This window comes from Coregonus clupeaformis, chromosome 19 (genome assembly GCF_020615455.1).
Source record: "Coregonus clupeaformis isolate EN_2021a chromosome 19, ASM2061545v1, whole genome shotgun sequence".
In the NCBI taxonomy this organism is placed as follows: Eukaryota; Metazoa; Chordata; class Actinopteri; order Salmoniformes; family Salmonidae; genus Coregonus; species Coregonus clupeaformis.
Window position 1 is genome coordinate 54,583,185 of NC_059210.1, and position 15,615 is coordinate 54,598,799.

Genomic DNA, 15,615 nt, shown 5'->3' on the forward strand with positions numbered 1-15,615 from the left:
GTTGCTAATAGTTACCAGTAGCTACCCGCTAGCTAGTCCAGGTAGTGGGTTAGCTAGCCTCGTGCTTCACCAGGCTCAGGTGAATACAATACTTACCTACAATAATTACCTACAATAACCTACGATAACTACCTAGATAAACTACCTACAATACCTAACTACAATCTAAATACATGGTTTAAACTTTACTCGACACCATATAAGCCAAGCTTACCTCCCGCCAGAGAGAGACACAACCTCACCCGACGACTCCGACTCCGGGACAGTACCACTTTTCCATCTCACACACTTTTTTTTCACTGATTAGTGTGAATGTTTTAGTAGCTCTTCAGACTCACAAAATAGGGTTTCAAAATGTCTGGAACTTTCAATAAATTCCCTGGTTTTTCAGAAATCCCAGTTGGAGGATTTCCCGGAATCAGGAGTGAATAAGCAGGAAATCCGGACTCCTCCAACCAGGATTTCTGGAAAACCAGGGAATTTATTGAAAGTTTCCGTTATTTTGCAACCCTACACATAAGTATACTCTCGCTCACCGCAGTATCATGAAATTCCTCACATTTTTTTCTCATTCACCAACAAGAGCGACCCAAAAGGTTTTTGTGGCCGTTGAAGAAAACATTATTTTTTTTTTTTATCTCATGCTTGCTAACTGTAAACTAACTAGAGTTGGGAAATGTGAAGAAATTTGGTTTATTTGCCTTAATTTTCCACATACATCCAGTGGGTGGTGTGTGTGTGTGTGTGTGTGTGTGATGCAACAGTGTTGGCTTGAGTGTGTAGTGTGGTAGAATGCCAGCGGTAGTTACAAGAATGAGTGTGTGGGTGAGGGTGACACTGTAGAAGATGATTGTTTTAGCCTATTGGATGTGAATCATTAGTTAAATTGATTAATATGTAAATGTGTATGGATGAGGTAATCAAAAGTGAATTTGGATGAGGTAATATGATACCTTGAATGGTGTGTGTGTGTGTATGTGTGTGCACGTGTTGAATGGTGGAAGTGTGCACGTCGGTGACACCAGCAAGTGATGGCCTGTCCTCCTCTCCACTCTCAAGCCAAGAAGCAGTACAGAGTCAACCTTGGGCACACGGAGCTGCCCTAAGAAACCCATTCTGCTCTCCTCCTCTTCTACCACCTCCTCACTCTCTCTTCACTCACAGGTGACCAGTCTGTGCCAGACCAGACCAGACACACTCTCCTGTCCTCTTCCTTGTTGATCCTTTAGCTAACATCTATCCTCTCAGGTCTTGACACTTGTCTTACCTTACGTACAAGTTCTCCAATTGTGCCGTCAAAGTAGAAAGCTAAATGTAGTGACTCTTCTTCCCCTCCCCATATTAACGTTGTAGAGGACTTCCAACCTAAATAAAATAAACTATATCTAGTCTTAGTTTCCATTCTTCCTGTGAGTGGGTTGCTTTTTGTTAACTTTGAGAGGGTTTGCTTGTGTTGTGGCTGACCAGTGTGTAGGTGGGGGCCTTGTTGCCATACTTTCTGCAGTGAAAGATCTGATGCTGTATATGTAATGCTGTGGTTTGTTTATGAAGGCCCAGAGAGGAGAAACATGGTCCTAGCTGTCATTGGTCAGTATTGAAGTGTCTGTGTGTGTGTGTGTGCGTCCTTCAGCATTGTGATAGAGGAGGTATGGAGGAGGAAGACACCACACAGGACCAGACCCCTCTGACACACAGGGTAACCATGGTTGAATGGGCCTGTGATCCGTGCTAACCCTATGGGAACTAACAACACAGGCAGAGTGTGTGTGACTGGGTGTCTCTACGGATTGTGTGGAATGGAAGGGATTGTTGTGGTCAGAATATAATGATTGGAACAATCAACAAAGTGTAAGCAGATGATGACTTAAAGTATGTCATTTCAAGGCTGGTTTCATATGTTTAGTTTGGGCACCATTGTTTGTTCTCTATCACCATAGCAGTGCTTGCATGCTGACTCATATACAGTATTATACAGTGGGGAAAAAAAGTATTTAGTCAGCCACCAATTGTGCAAGTTCTCCCACTTAAAAAGATGAGAGAGGCCTGCAATTTTCATCATAGGTACACGTCAACTATGACAGACAAATTGAGGGAAAAAAATCCAGAAAATCACATTGTAGGATTTTTAATGAATTTATTTGCAAATTATGGTGGAAAATAAGTATTTGGTCACCTACAAACAAGCAAGATTTCTGGCTCTCACAGACCTGTAACTTCTTCTTTAAGAGGCTCCTCTGTCCTCCACTTGTTACCTGTATTAATGGCACCTGTTTGAACTTGTTATCAGTATAAAAGACACCTGTCCACAACCTCAAACAGTCACACTCCAAACTCCACTATGGCCAAGACCAAAGAGCTGTCAAAGGACACCAGAAACAAAATTGTAGACCTGCACCAGGCTGGAAAGACTGAATCTGCAATAGGTAAGCAGCTTGGTTTGAAGAAATCAACTGTGGGAGCAATTATTAGGAAATGGAAGACATACAAGACCACTGATAATCTCCCTCGATCTGGGGCTCCATGCAAGATCTCACCCCGTGGGGTCAAAATGATCACAAGAACGGTGAGCAAAAATCCCAGAACCATACGGGGGGACCTAGTGAATGACCTGCAGAGAGCTGGGACCAAAGTAACAAAGCCTACCATCAGTAGCACACTACGCCGCCAGGGACTCAAATCCTGCAGTACAAGACGTGTCCCCCTGATTAAGCCAGTACATGTCCAGGCCCATCTGAAGTTTGCTAGAGTGCATTTGGATGATCCAGAAGAGGATTGGGAGAATGTCATATGGTCAGATGAAAACAAAATATAACTTTTTGGTAAAAACTCAACTCGTCGTGTTTGGAGGACAAAGAATGCTTAGTTGCATCCAAAGAACACCATACCTACTGTGAAGCATGGGGGTGGAAACATCATGCTTTGGGGCTGTTTTTCTGCAAAGGGACCAGGACGACTGATCCGTGTAAAGGAAAGAATGAATGGGGCCATGTATCGTGAGATTTTGAGTGAAAACCTCCTTCCATCAGCAAGGGCATTGAAGATGAAACATGGCTGGGTCTTTCAGCATGACAATGATCCCAAACACACCGCCCGGGCAACGAAGGAGTGGCTTCGTAAGAAGCATTTCAAGGTCCTGGAGTGGCCTAGCCAGTCTCCAGATCTCAACCCCATAGAAAATCTTTGGAGGGGAGTTGAAAGTCCGTGTTGCCCAGCGACAGCCCCAAAACATCACTGCTCTAGAGGGGATCTGCATGGAGGAATGGGCCAAAATACCAGCAACAGTGTGTGAAAACCTTGTGAGGACTTACAGAAAACGTTTGACCTGTGTCATTGCCAACAAAGGGTATATAACAAAGTATTGAGAAACTTTTGTTATTGACCAAATACTTATTTTCCACCATAATTTGCAAATAAATTCATTAAAAAACCTACAATGTGATTTTCTGGAATTTTTTTTCTCATTTTGTCTGTCAATAATGACGTGTACCTATGATGAAAATTACAGGCCTCTCTCATCTTTTTAAGTGGGAGAACTTGCACAATTGGTGGCTGACTAAATACTTTTTTTCCCCACTGTATGATATGTGTGCAATTTGTAAATTATAATAATAATTTGGTGGGTGCTTATATTTGTCCTATTTCACACATGTACAAGTGTGTGTTAATACGCATGTGTGAATTGGAAATGTGTTTTTTACATATCCCAACTCCCCCTGAAAGAGTGGGTTGTCAATAGAGCTATGTTATTCCATAGCCTGTCATAAATTCTCAGGCCAGCCATACCAGCTAACTGCATCAAACCAGTATTATCATGTTTTGGGACAAACAGACTGTAAACACACACAATGCTTACCTTGGTTTAATCTGCAGAAATGGAAACCCGTGCAGCTTGAGGAGCCAGAGCCTATTCACATCCCTAGCATTCAGGAGAGGTCTGCGAGATTAGTCGCTAAGTTTAAGTGTAAACCTGAGAAACAAAAGGTATGGCATGTTGTGTGAAAAAACAGAGCCGTATATAATCAGTCAATTCATTATCTGTAAGTGATAGGCCTAGTGGATTTATTTCATTTTTTCATAGTTTGAATGTCTTTGGTGTTGGTTTACTACTGTACTCTAGCTAAGTGCTAATTCCTCATTCTCATCATTCTCAGTCCTGTCCTCTAACACACTACATTCACTACCTTAACTGTATGGTCTACACCTGTTGTATTCGGCGCATGTGACAAATACAATTTGATTTGATTTGTTGCCTTTTATGAACTGTCCTATTTTGATGTCCTCTCTCTTTCCCCTGGAGCCTAAGAAAAAGCCCTCACATTTCTTTATAGAACAGTGGCATCTGTCTCGCAGCCAGAACCCAGAGAGCCCCCTCTCCTCCCCTGAAACTATCAGACAGGTAGCCCCTCCTCTCTGGCGACAACTACACTAACACATTACCTCATCTCTGCTTCCTGGAAACCTCACTAGATTGATTTTGATAGATTGGCTCTATTTAAATTATATAAGATATACCTACTGCCGTCAATGACAGCTGCATTATAAAATTTCTCCTCAGACTGCTACATTTTACATTTTAGTCATTTAGCAGACGCTCTTATCCAGAGCGTCTTACAGTAGCAATTAGGGTTAAGTGCCTTGCTCAAGGGGACATCAACAGATTTTTCACCTAGTCAGCTCAGGGATTCGAACCAGAAACCTACCAGTAACCACCCTGCTAACCAGTAACCTCATAAATTGACCTAAGCTGAATTTGCCCCTGTGTTTCTACTGCATGGCAAATGGAGATTGGCTTTGGAACAATGCAGCATTTACAAGTACATCATAAATGAGTAGTTACCTCTGCTAATAGTGGATTAGTTATGTCAAGGCGCAGCAGTCAGGGCACCCTTGTTAGTATGCATAGGTCAGATGAACCTGTCACATAAAAATCCCTTAAACCACTAAAGCACGCACAAATAGCCTAGCACACAAAGCTAAATCATCTATCACAATCAATCAGGTTGCTCTCGCAAAATAGTTTTCTAACCTCAATGGTCTTTCCTGGTTAAATAAAGGTTAAATAAAATCTGGATCTTGTGTGGAGCATGGGATGTTTTGTGAAAACAGCACAAAAACAAAAGTGCATGGCTAAATTCTGCCTTACCCGTCCTATTCTGTTCTTTGTAATCTAATAATGCCTTCTTCTGCAGGAGCTAGAGCATCTGCGCTCTGATGACCAAATGCCGTTACATGTCCTTAGTATACAGGAGAGGGCTGAGCAGCTAGCCTCACAGTTTCAAAGCAAGCCGACAAAGCCACAGGTGATACACACCACTCGATAGCCTTGGCCTGGGTTCAAAGTCCAGGTGATACACACCACTCGATAGCCTTGGCCTGGGTTCAAAGTCCAGGTGATACACACCACTCGATAGCCTTGGCCTGGGTTCAAAGTCCAGGTGATACACCATACCTTGGCCTGGGTTCAAGTCCAGGTGTCCCTAGCCTTGGCCTGGGTTCAAAGCCACAGGTGATACACACCACTCGATAGCCTTGGCCTGGGTTCAAAGTCCAGGTGATACACACCACTCGATAGCCTTGGCCTGGGTTCAAAGTCCAGGTGATACACACCACTCGATAGCCCTGGCCTGGGTTCAAAGTCCAGGACTTTACCACAACAACTGACCTGATCTCTGATCTCCTTAGTTACTTTACAAGATGTCATTAATGTCAGATCGAGTAATAAAACAATAGATAAAACACCACTGTGATTCGTCCTACTGTTTACTCAGTATCTGTCATTCTTGTGTTCTGTAGAATTAGAAAATGACCCAGCCAAGGGATTTCCATACCAGCTTCTCTACCTACTCTCTCTGTTCTCATGCCATGTCCTCCTGCCTTAACTGTCCTCTCTTTTCTCTCTTTCCCCTGGAGCCTAAGAAAAAGCCCTCACGTTTCTTTATAGAACAGTGGCATCTGTCACGCAGCCATAGCCCAGAGAGCCCCCTCTCCTCCCCTGAAACTCTCCGACAGGTAGCCTCTCCCTCCTGAGGAGATCTGCAGTGTGGCTGACTCTAACACACTACCTTACTCAGTGCCTCTGGGAGATGGGCCAAATAACTCACTGCCTGGCCTCTGATATGGGATTGAACTGATATCCAATGTGTGTCCTAACAAGCATGTGGATAATGCATACAGGAATGGTTAATCTCTATGGGTGTAAACGCATGTGCCGTTTTAGTCCAAGATATTGCTCAGCTAGCTGTGGTGAAAAGTGTGATGATGACACAGTGAAAAGTGGAAGAGAATGTACTGTAGTCATAGCTATATGAATGATTTATGTTCCAATAGATTTATATTAGCAGTCCCTTAGGTGTGGCCTGCATTATTGCAGTTTTGTGGTCACTGTGCTTAGGGAGACCCGGCCAGGTGTTTTTGCCTCAGGACAGCCTAATTTGATCTTCATGTTGACAACAAATCATTTTCTGTTCCAACTGTGTTGGTGTAATCATGGCTCAGAGATGATATATTATAATACAGCATGGTATATTTACAGTAAATCTCATCCATACTTTTAAATATTTAAATGTCATACTTTTCTATGACTTACACTGTGCTAACTCTGACCTAAATTCTGTCTCTCTGCAGGATAAATGTTATTTAGGGATTTTTGTAGATCTATTCCCGGCCATTTTAGGGTTACAGTTAAAGTGTGTTTGAGATAATACAATGAATCACTGATCTTTTGAATGTACATAGTTGATCCTAACATCCTGTGTCCATGGTGAGCAATTATGTTTCTTGTTTTATTAGCCAAAGGGTTGCGCAGGGAAAATTAACACCATAAATCTGGATTTGTGCGCATGCTCACTCACATTTGTGCGTGTGTCTGTGCGCATCTGTGTATGGGTGTAGGTTCATATAGCCACAGTTTATTGCTCAGCATCACAGGGCCAGTCAACAGCTGTTTGCTCCTCATTAAAGTAATAGTGTGTAGACATCACTGGTGTTGTAATGCTTCAACTCCCAGTACCCTTTCTGTCGGACACTGCATGTGGTGGTGTGGCTCATGGCTTGATTAGTGTAAATGAGGGTTCAAGAGTTCTAAGCAGTTGGTTTGTACATATTTCTCTTCTGTTGAAAACACTAATTCAAAGCAGTTCATTGGGTTGGTGGGCCAACACATCTACATGCTTGATCAACCAAACATGGCTTCATTTCCCTCTCATGATATCAGTTTATTATTATTTTCCAGTGCTCTTTAGTGCCTTACATAGTGTACTACCTGACCTCCTATCATAGTTTACCCCTCTTCCTCATACTACTACTCTGTCGTTCCGTTCTCTCATATTCCTTTGCATTCTTTTCATGTCTTTATTTTTCCTCCATGTCTCTTTGTCTCTCTCATCCTACTGTCCTTTCTTCCTCTCTCTGCCGTCCATAGAGATATTTAAAGATGTACACAGGGGGAGTAAGCTTATTGGCTGATCAGATAGCCAATCAGCTTCAACCTCAGGAGGAACCTAAGCCCTCACTTGACAAGAGGAAATTGGTGGAATTGGTAAGAGCCAATGGTGTCGTAGGGCACTGGGCATGTTGTAGACCCAAGAGTGAAGTGACTCCAGCTTGCGAATGCAGCTGTGGTGTTTGGTGATAATGAGTGTAACTAGGACTTCCTGCTAGTTCTAGAGAAGTATTATAATTGTGTGTTTCTTAGGAACTAACTCTGTGACCATTGTTCTGTGTGTGTCGAACATTTGACCTCGCGTTTGTTGTGGTATCCAAAATGTGCTATAATCTCCGGTGTTTCTGAAAATGCGAAGTTCTTCTATTTTAGTTTCCCATTTTATGGCCTACTAGGTTGTGAATGGTTTGATATCAATGGAACAGTTGATCCCATATCCCATAATTCTCTATCAGTTAGATTTTCCTACTAAGTTGTGAAGCTGGGGCTTCAGGAAAATAGCTACCCTCTCTCTCCATCACTCTGCACCTCTCCCGTGCCCCTGATTTAGTCTCCTCTCTTCCTCTACAGGGTTCGCTGAGGAAAGAGTTTCCCCAGAACATCGGGGGCAGCGACGTGTGCTTCTTCTGCCGGAAGCGTGTGTACGTGATGGAGCGGCTGAGTGCCGAGGGCAAGTTCTTCCACCGCAGCTGCTTCAAGTGTGACTACTGCGGAACGACGCTTAGACTGTCATCCTATGCCTTCGATGTGGAGGATGGTACGTACGCCCAATAAGCTTCTTTAGACCACTCGCCATGATCATATTGTAGTGTTCTTTTCAGTCAATACAAATGTAAGCTGGTCCCAGATCTGTTTGTTACATGTGAACAGACCTACCTCGCATACACTGTTGATATGTTAACAAAAACACCTCACTGAATGACAGTCACTTTGTTTTGTCTTGACAAAATTCAAACAGGGCACAGACATTACTGACATGCAATCAGATCATTTGAGAGTCGCTCAAATGAGCTTGTTACATGATCATGATACTGTAGAAAATGCTGACTGACATGTTGGCCTACTCATAGGCAGACATACAGTACCAGTCAAAAGTTTGGACACACCTACTCATTCAAGGGTTTTTCTTTATTTTTACTATTTTCTACGTTGTAGAATAATGAAGACATCAAAACTATGAAATAACACATATGGAATCATGTAGTAACCAAAAAAGTGTTCAACAAATCAAAATATATTTTATATTTGAGATTCTTCAAATAGCCACCCTTTGCCTGGATGACAGCTTTGCACACTCTTGGCATTCTCTCAACCAGCTTAACCTGGAATGCTTTTCCAACTGTCTTGAAGGAGTTCCCACATATGCTGAGCACTTGTTGGCTGCTTTTCCTTCACTCTGCCGTCGACTCATCCCAAACCATCTCAATTGGGTTGAGGTCGGGGGGATTGTGGAGGCCAGGTCATCTGATGCAGCACTCCATCACTCTCCTTCTTGGTAAAATAGCCCTTACACAGCCTGGAGGTGTGTTGGGTCATTGTCCTGTTGAAAAACAAATGATAGTCCCACTAAGCGCAAACCAGATGGGATGGCGTATCGCTGCAGAATGCTGTGGTAGCCATGCTGGTTAAGTGTGCCTTGAATTCTAAATAAATCACAGACAGTGTCACCAGCAAAGCACCCACACACCATAACACCTCCTCCTCCATGCTTTACGGTGGGAACTACACATGCAGAGATCATCCGTTCATCCACAGCGCATCTCACAAAGCCACGGCGGTTGGAACCAAAAATCTCAAATTTGGACTCCAGACCAAAGGACACATTTCCACCGGTCTAATGTCCGTTGCTCATGTTTCTTGGCCCAAGCGGGTCTCTTCTTCTTATTGGTGTCCTTTAGTAGTGGCTTCTTTGCAGCAATTCGACCATGAAGGCCTGATTCACACAGTACCCTCTGAATAGTTGATGTTGAGATGTGTCTGTGACTTGAACTCTGTGAAGCATTTATTTGGGCTGTAATTTCTGAGGCTGGTAACTCTAATGAACTGGTAACTCTGGGTCATTCCTGTGGCAGTCCTAATGAGAGCCAGTTTCATGATAGCGCTTGATGGTTTTTGCGACTGCACTTGAAGAAACTTTCAAAGTTTTTGAAATGTTCCGTATTGACTGACCTTCATGTCATAAAGTAATGATTGGCTGTCGTTTCTCTTTGCTTATTTGAGCTGTTCTTGCCATAATATGGACTTGGTCTTTTACCAAATAGGGTTATCTTCTGTATACCCCCCTTACCTTGTCACAACGCAACTTCTTGGCTCAAACGCATTAAGAAGGAAAGATATTTCACAAATGAACTTTTAAGAAGGCACACCTGTTAATTGAAATGCATTACCTCATGAAGCTGGTTGAGAGAATGCCAAGAGGGTGCAAAGCTGTCATCAAGGCAAAGGGGGGCTATTGTTTAATACTTTTTTGGTTACTACATGATTCCATATGTGTTATTTCATAGTTTTGATGTCTTCACTATTATTCTCCAATGTAAGCAATATAAAAATAAAGAAAAACCCTTGAATGAGTAGGTGTGTCCAAACTTTTGACTGGTAGTGTACATATACTGTTAGCATGGTCAATTATACCAAGCCTTGTCCTTGTGGTTACAGTAGGAGTTATCAGATTGTCCTGCATTGCCCTCTTAGAGCCTGCTCCAGTCTTGTGATTTCATTACTTTTTCTCTATGGGTGTCATAAGGTGTCTGTTGTGCTCGTGGAACAAGTAGCAGATTGTTAGCAATGACAGAGTGACTGTTTCTCCCTGTTTAGTTAGTGATCCCAGTCATCCCACTGGTAGAGCAGACTCCAGAATGCCCACTGGGAACCTAGGGAGGGAGGGAGGGAGGACAATAATAGTGTCTACCTATGAGCAGCATACTCTCATACACACAGAGGCTTTCACCATACTGAAGAGTATGCAACAGCCAGATGAGGTGAATGCAGGCTGATCTGGAAAAGTGTTTTGTTTTGCACTGATTTGATATTTCTCTGTTTTTGTCTCCTCTCCTATAGGGAAGTTTTACTGCAAGCCCCACTACTGTTACCGCTTGTCTGGTCAGGCTCAGAGGAAGAGGCCGGCACCGACCCCTGCTCTGCTCAATGCAAGGGTACTACTGACCCATCCTCTCTCTCTACACACACACACACACACACACACACACACACACACACACACACACACACACACACACACACACACACACACATACAGTGGGGAGAACAAGTATTTGATACACTGCCGATTTTGCAGGTTTTCCTACTTACAAAGCATGTAGAGGTCTGTAATTTTTATCATAGGTACACTTCAACTGTGAGATACGGAATCTAAAACTAAAATCCAGAAAATCACATTGTATGATTTTTTAAGTAATTAATTTGCATTTTATTGCATGACATAAGTATTTGATACATCAGAAAAGCAGAACTTAATATTTGGTACAGAAACCTTTGTTTGCAATTACAGAGATCATACGTTTCCTGTAGGTCTTGACCAGGTTTGCACACACTGCAGCAGGGATTTTGGCCCTCTCCTCCATACAGACCTTCTCCAGATCCTTCAGGTTTCGGGGGCTGTCGCTGGGCAATACGGACTTTCAGCTCCCTCCAAAGATTTCTATTGGGTTCAGGTCTGGAGACTGGCTAGGCCACTCCAGGACCTTGAGATGCTTCTTACGGAGCCACTCCTTAGTTGCCCTGGCTGTGTGTTTCGGGTCGTTGTCATGTTGGAAGACCCAGCCACGGCCCATCTTCAATGCTCTTACTGAGGGAATGAGGTTGTTGGCCAAGATCTCGCGATACATGGCCCCATCCATCCTCCCCTCAATACGGTGCAGTCGTCCTGTCCCCTTTGCAGAAAGCATCCCCAAAGAATGATGTTTCCACCTCCATGCTTCACGGTTGAGATGGTGTTCTTGGGGTTATACTCATCCTTCTTCTTCCTCCAAACACAGCGAGTGGAGTTTAGACCAAAAAGCTCTATTTTTGTCTCATCAGACCACATGACCTTCTCCCATTCCTCTCTGGATCATCCAGATGGTCATTGGCAAACTTCAGATGGGCCTGGACATGCGCTGCCTTGAGCAGGGGGACCTTGCTCTCTTCAGGTCATTGACCAGGTCCTGCCGTGTAGTTCTGGGCTCATCCCTCACCTTCCTCATGATCATTGATGCCCCACGAGGTGAGATCTTGCATGGAGCCCCAGACCGAGGGTGATTGACCGTCATCTTGAACTTCTTCCATTTTCTAATAATTGTGCCAACAGTTGTTGCCTTCTCACCAAGCTGCTTGCCTATTGTCCTGTAACCCATCCCAGCCTTGTGCAGGTCTACAATTGTATCCCTGATGTCCTTACACAGCTCTCTGGTCTTGGCCATTGTGGAGAGGTTGGAGTCTGTTTGATTGAGTGTGTGGACAGGTGTCTTTTATACTTCTATTTCAGTGGGTAACTTGAGTTCAAACAGGTGCAGTTAATACAGGTAATGAGTGGAGAACAGGAGGGCTTCTTAAAGAAAAACTAACAGGTCTGTGAGAGCCGGAATTCTTACTGGTTGGTAGGTGATCAAATACTTATGTCATGCAATAAAATGCAAATTAATTACTTAAAAATCATACAATGTGACAGACCTCTACATGCTTTGTAAGTAGGAAAACCTGCAAAATCGGCAGTGTATCAAATACTTGTTCTCCCCACTGTACACACACTGGATCTGTCATGTCGGACAATCAGCAGATGTAGGATGTGTATTGACCCCATCCTCCCCTCCACCTCTGTTGCGTCTTCAGGAAAACCAGGCGTCCTTGCCCGCCGTGGTCACCGTGGACTCCCCCGGGAGGGGGGAGATGGCATCGCCGTCTCCCACCGAGCGCCGGACCTCAGGTACCCCCACTAGCCCACTCTCCTCTCCTCTAGCTGTGGTGCCACTGCCCCGCCTGGCCCCGCTGGCCCGGGCTCGATGGGTGGGGGAGGGGCCCCTGCGCACCCTCCGCCGCACCCTGTCCTGGACCTGCCACCAAGTGGAGCTAAACCCCCTCGACTCGCCCTTCCTGTATACCTACTGTATCTACCTCTTCTGCTGTTTCACCCTCAACGCCCTGCTCAATCTCCTAGCATGACCTGCAGCATGATGTACTACAGTACTCATAGAACATATCCCCCTCCCCCCTCCATACTTCATAAATGAATGACTCTGAGTGAATGTAAGCTAGCATCCTCTATTCCTCTTTCGTATAGCTAGCTGTCCTATGGATGTGAATCTTGTGATTCTGTGCGTGTGGTGTGTTGTTTATTTCTTGAAGATGCAGCATTCCCTCCCCTTCGCATCCAGTTTTTGCCAGTAAAGTAGCCCCACTGGCAGCTAAATTTTAAACGAATGGTGCATCTTCTTTGATTTCTCACGGCTGGGAAATTAAAATAACATTCAGGCAAAATGATGAGCCTTCGCTGTTTGCTTCTGTGGGTTTTTAAGACTTCATTCAACTGTAGTTACTTACCTTTTCTCACTGTGTTATTATTAATTTAACGAGTTAAGTCATTTAACAGTAACCTGTTGAATTGATTTAATAGTTGTACATTAAATGTAATATTTATATTAATTTAATTAAAATATTAAACATGTTATATTACTCAACAAATACATTGAGTATGCTCTTTTGCCTGCCTGTGCTTTAATCGAAGGCCAAACTCTATTGTGATTGTAACCTGTAGTGGTCTGTGACTTTCTTAGCTTTACCTTGTCCTATTTGACCTGCTCACTAGAAACGTGCCTGTATAAGTGCTTGTGATTGGTTCTTTGTAAGCTTTACCTTTTCACCCTCCTGTCAGAGCAGCCTGAAGCTGAGAGCTAGTGCTTGAAACAGTGCTTGTGATTGGTCCCTTGTTAGGTCCACCCTCCCTCTCCTCTCTCAGACCGTACCGTCAGTGGCTGTCCTGTCTGTCCTCCTGCATCCCTCTACCTTCCCACCCCTCTCTTTGCATTCTAACACCTCCACTGCTTTTGCTAAATGCTGCATTTCTCTTGCATGTACTGTAGTCTCATAGATGCTACAGATGAAACGTGTAGGTTGATGTATCTAATGTACAGCTAATTATCTAAAGTGTGAAGTTTGTAGCTTAGATTATTTTATTAAGTAATCTGAAGGCCTACTAGGCCAGTATTATATTTAAGGTAAGTATAAGGTATCATCCCGCAACTACTAGAACATTTATACTTGGTAATAAGATAAGATAGAAGCAGGCCGCAGACATGACATATACACTACAAAAGTATGTGGACCCCTGCTCGTCGAACATCTCATTACAAAATCATGGACATTAATATGGATTTGGTCCCCCCCTTTGTTGCTATAACAGCCTCCACTCTTCTGGGAAGGCGTTCCACTAGATGTTGGAACATTGCTGCGGGGAATTGCTTCCATTCAACCACGAGCATTACTGAGGTCAGGCACTGATGTTGGGTGATTAGGCCTGGCTCACAGTCGGCGTTCCAATTCATCCCAAAGGTGTTCGATGGAGTTGAGGTCAGGGCTCTGTGCAGCCCAGTCAAGTTCTTCCACACCGATCTCAACAAACCATTCCCCAAACTGTTGCCACAAAGTTGGAAGCACAGAATCGTCTAGAATGTAATTGTATGCTGTAGCGTTGATTTCCCTTAACTGGAACTAAGGGGCCTAGCCCGAACCATGAAAAACAGCCGCCCGACCATTATTCCTCCTCCACCAAACGTTACAGTTGGCACTATGCATTCAGGCAGGTAGCGTTCTCCTGGCATCCGTCGGACTGCCAGATGGTGAAGCGTGATTCTGTGGCCTACCACTTCACAGCTGAGACGTTATTGCTCCTAGAAATGTGTACTTCACAATAACAACACTTACAGTTGACCGGGGCAGCTCTAGCAGGACAGAAATTTGACCAACTGACTTGTTGGAAAGGTGTCATCCTACGACGGTGCCACGTTGAAAGTCACTGAGCTCTTCAGTAAGGCCATTCTACTGCTAATGTTTGTCTTTGGAGATTGCATGGCTGTGTGCTCGATTTTATACACCTGTCAGCAACGGGTGTGGCTGAAATAGCCGAATCCACTAATTTAAGGGGTGTCCACATACTTTTGTATTAATGGCTAACATTGATCATTTCATAACACATACTAACCTGTGGGAATCCCTATCATCAGGTTGGTCGAATCGGATTCATTGGCTCATGAATCTATTGTCTCATGAGACTGTGATGCAGACTCTATTGTCTTCTAAATGCTCCCTCTGTGATACTAGAGTTCTGCATTCTTCAGTTTCACTAATCTGACATAAACTGTCACCACTAGCGCCATCACATAAAAACAAATGAAGTATCTCACTCGCTGCCTCACCACACCATGCTTTGGTGAGGGTTGCATGCGGCCATTGCTTACAACACATTTTCTGTTGGTAAGTTTATCTCTCACCTTATTTTAAGCTATATTTATCATTTTAAATAACAGTTGCAGTGCCCTATGCCAGTGTGTAATCTCACCTCAAATTTAGACTGATTCTACTAGACCAGGAATGGGCAACTTTGATGGGGGTAGGGGGCCACATAAAATCATGAAGGGCCGCATTGGCTCACTGGTCTGCGTACTCACATCCATATCCATCCTGCAACTCTACACATTTTGCCATGGGGCGGAGAGGAGATTTTGACATTTTATAACTAATTTCATACAACTCTACACATTTTGCCATGGGGCGGAGAGAAGATTTTGACATTTTATAACTCATTTCATACAACTCTACACATTTTGCCATGGGGCGGAGAGAAGATTTTGACATTTTATAACTCATTTCATACAACTCTACACATTTTGTCATGGTGCGGAGAGACGATTTTGACATTTTATAACTCATTTCATACAACTCTACACATTTTGCCATGGGGCGGAGAGATTCGGGATGCTAGTTGCCCAATCCTGTACTAGACTGTCAGTGTCTGTCAGTTTTACGACTTGCTAGAAAGGATGGGAAAAAGGCAAAGTAGTACCAACCTTTACCCTGTTGCATATAGAATTTTAGATTATATCATTCTATATATTATAGTATAAATAATATATATTATATTTGTGAGCCACTGTAGGAAAAACAATTAATGCAATAAATTCTTA

General features: G+C 43.5%; 1 protein-coding gene across 2 annotated transcripts in view; it reads left to right on the top strand.

Moving 5' to 3' along the window:
* The window catches only part of LOC121532284 (protein-methionine sulfoxide oxidase mical3a-like), a 176,077-nt gene that overhangs the window by 122,660 nt on the left and 37,802 nt on the right, over positions 1-15,615 (top strand). For both annotated transcript variants that reach the window (XM_041838136.2, XM_045205017.1), the window contains 3 exons: positions 8,012-8,198; positions 10,499-10,593; positions 12,269-12,362. In XM_041838136.2, the coding sequence (XP_041694070.2) occupies positions 8,012-8,198; positions 10,499-10,593; positions 12,269-12,362 (376 nt within the window). The remainder of the gene's footprint in view (positions 1-8,011; positions 8,199-10,498; positions 10,594-12,268; positions 12,363-15,615) is intronic.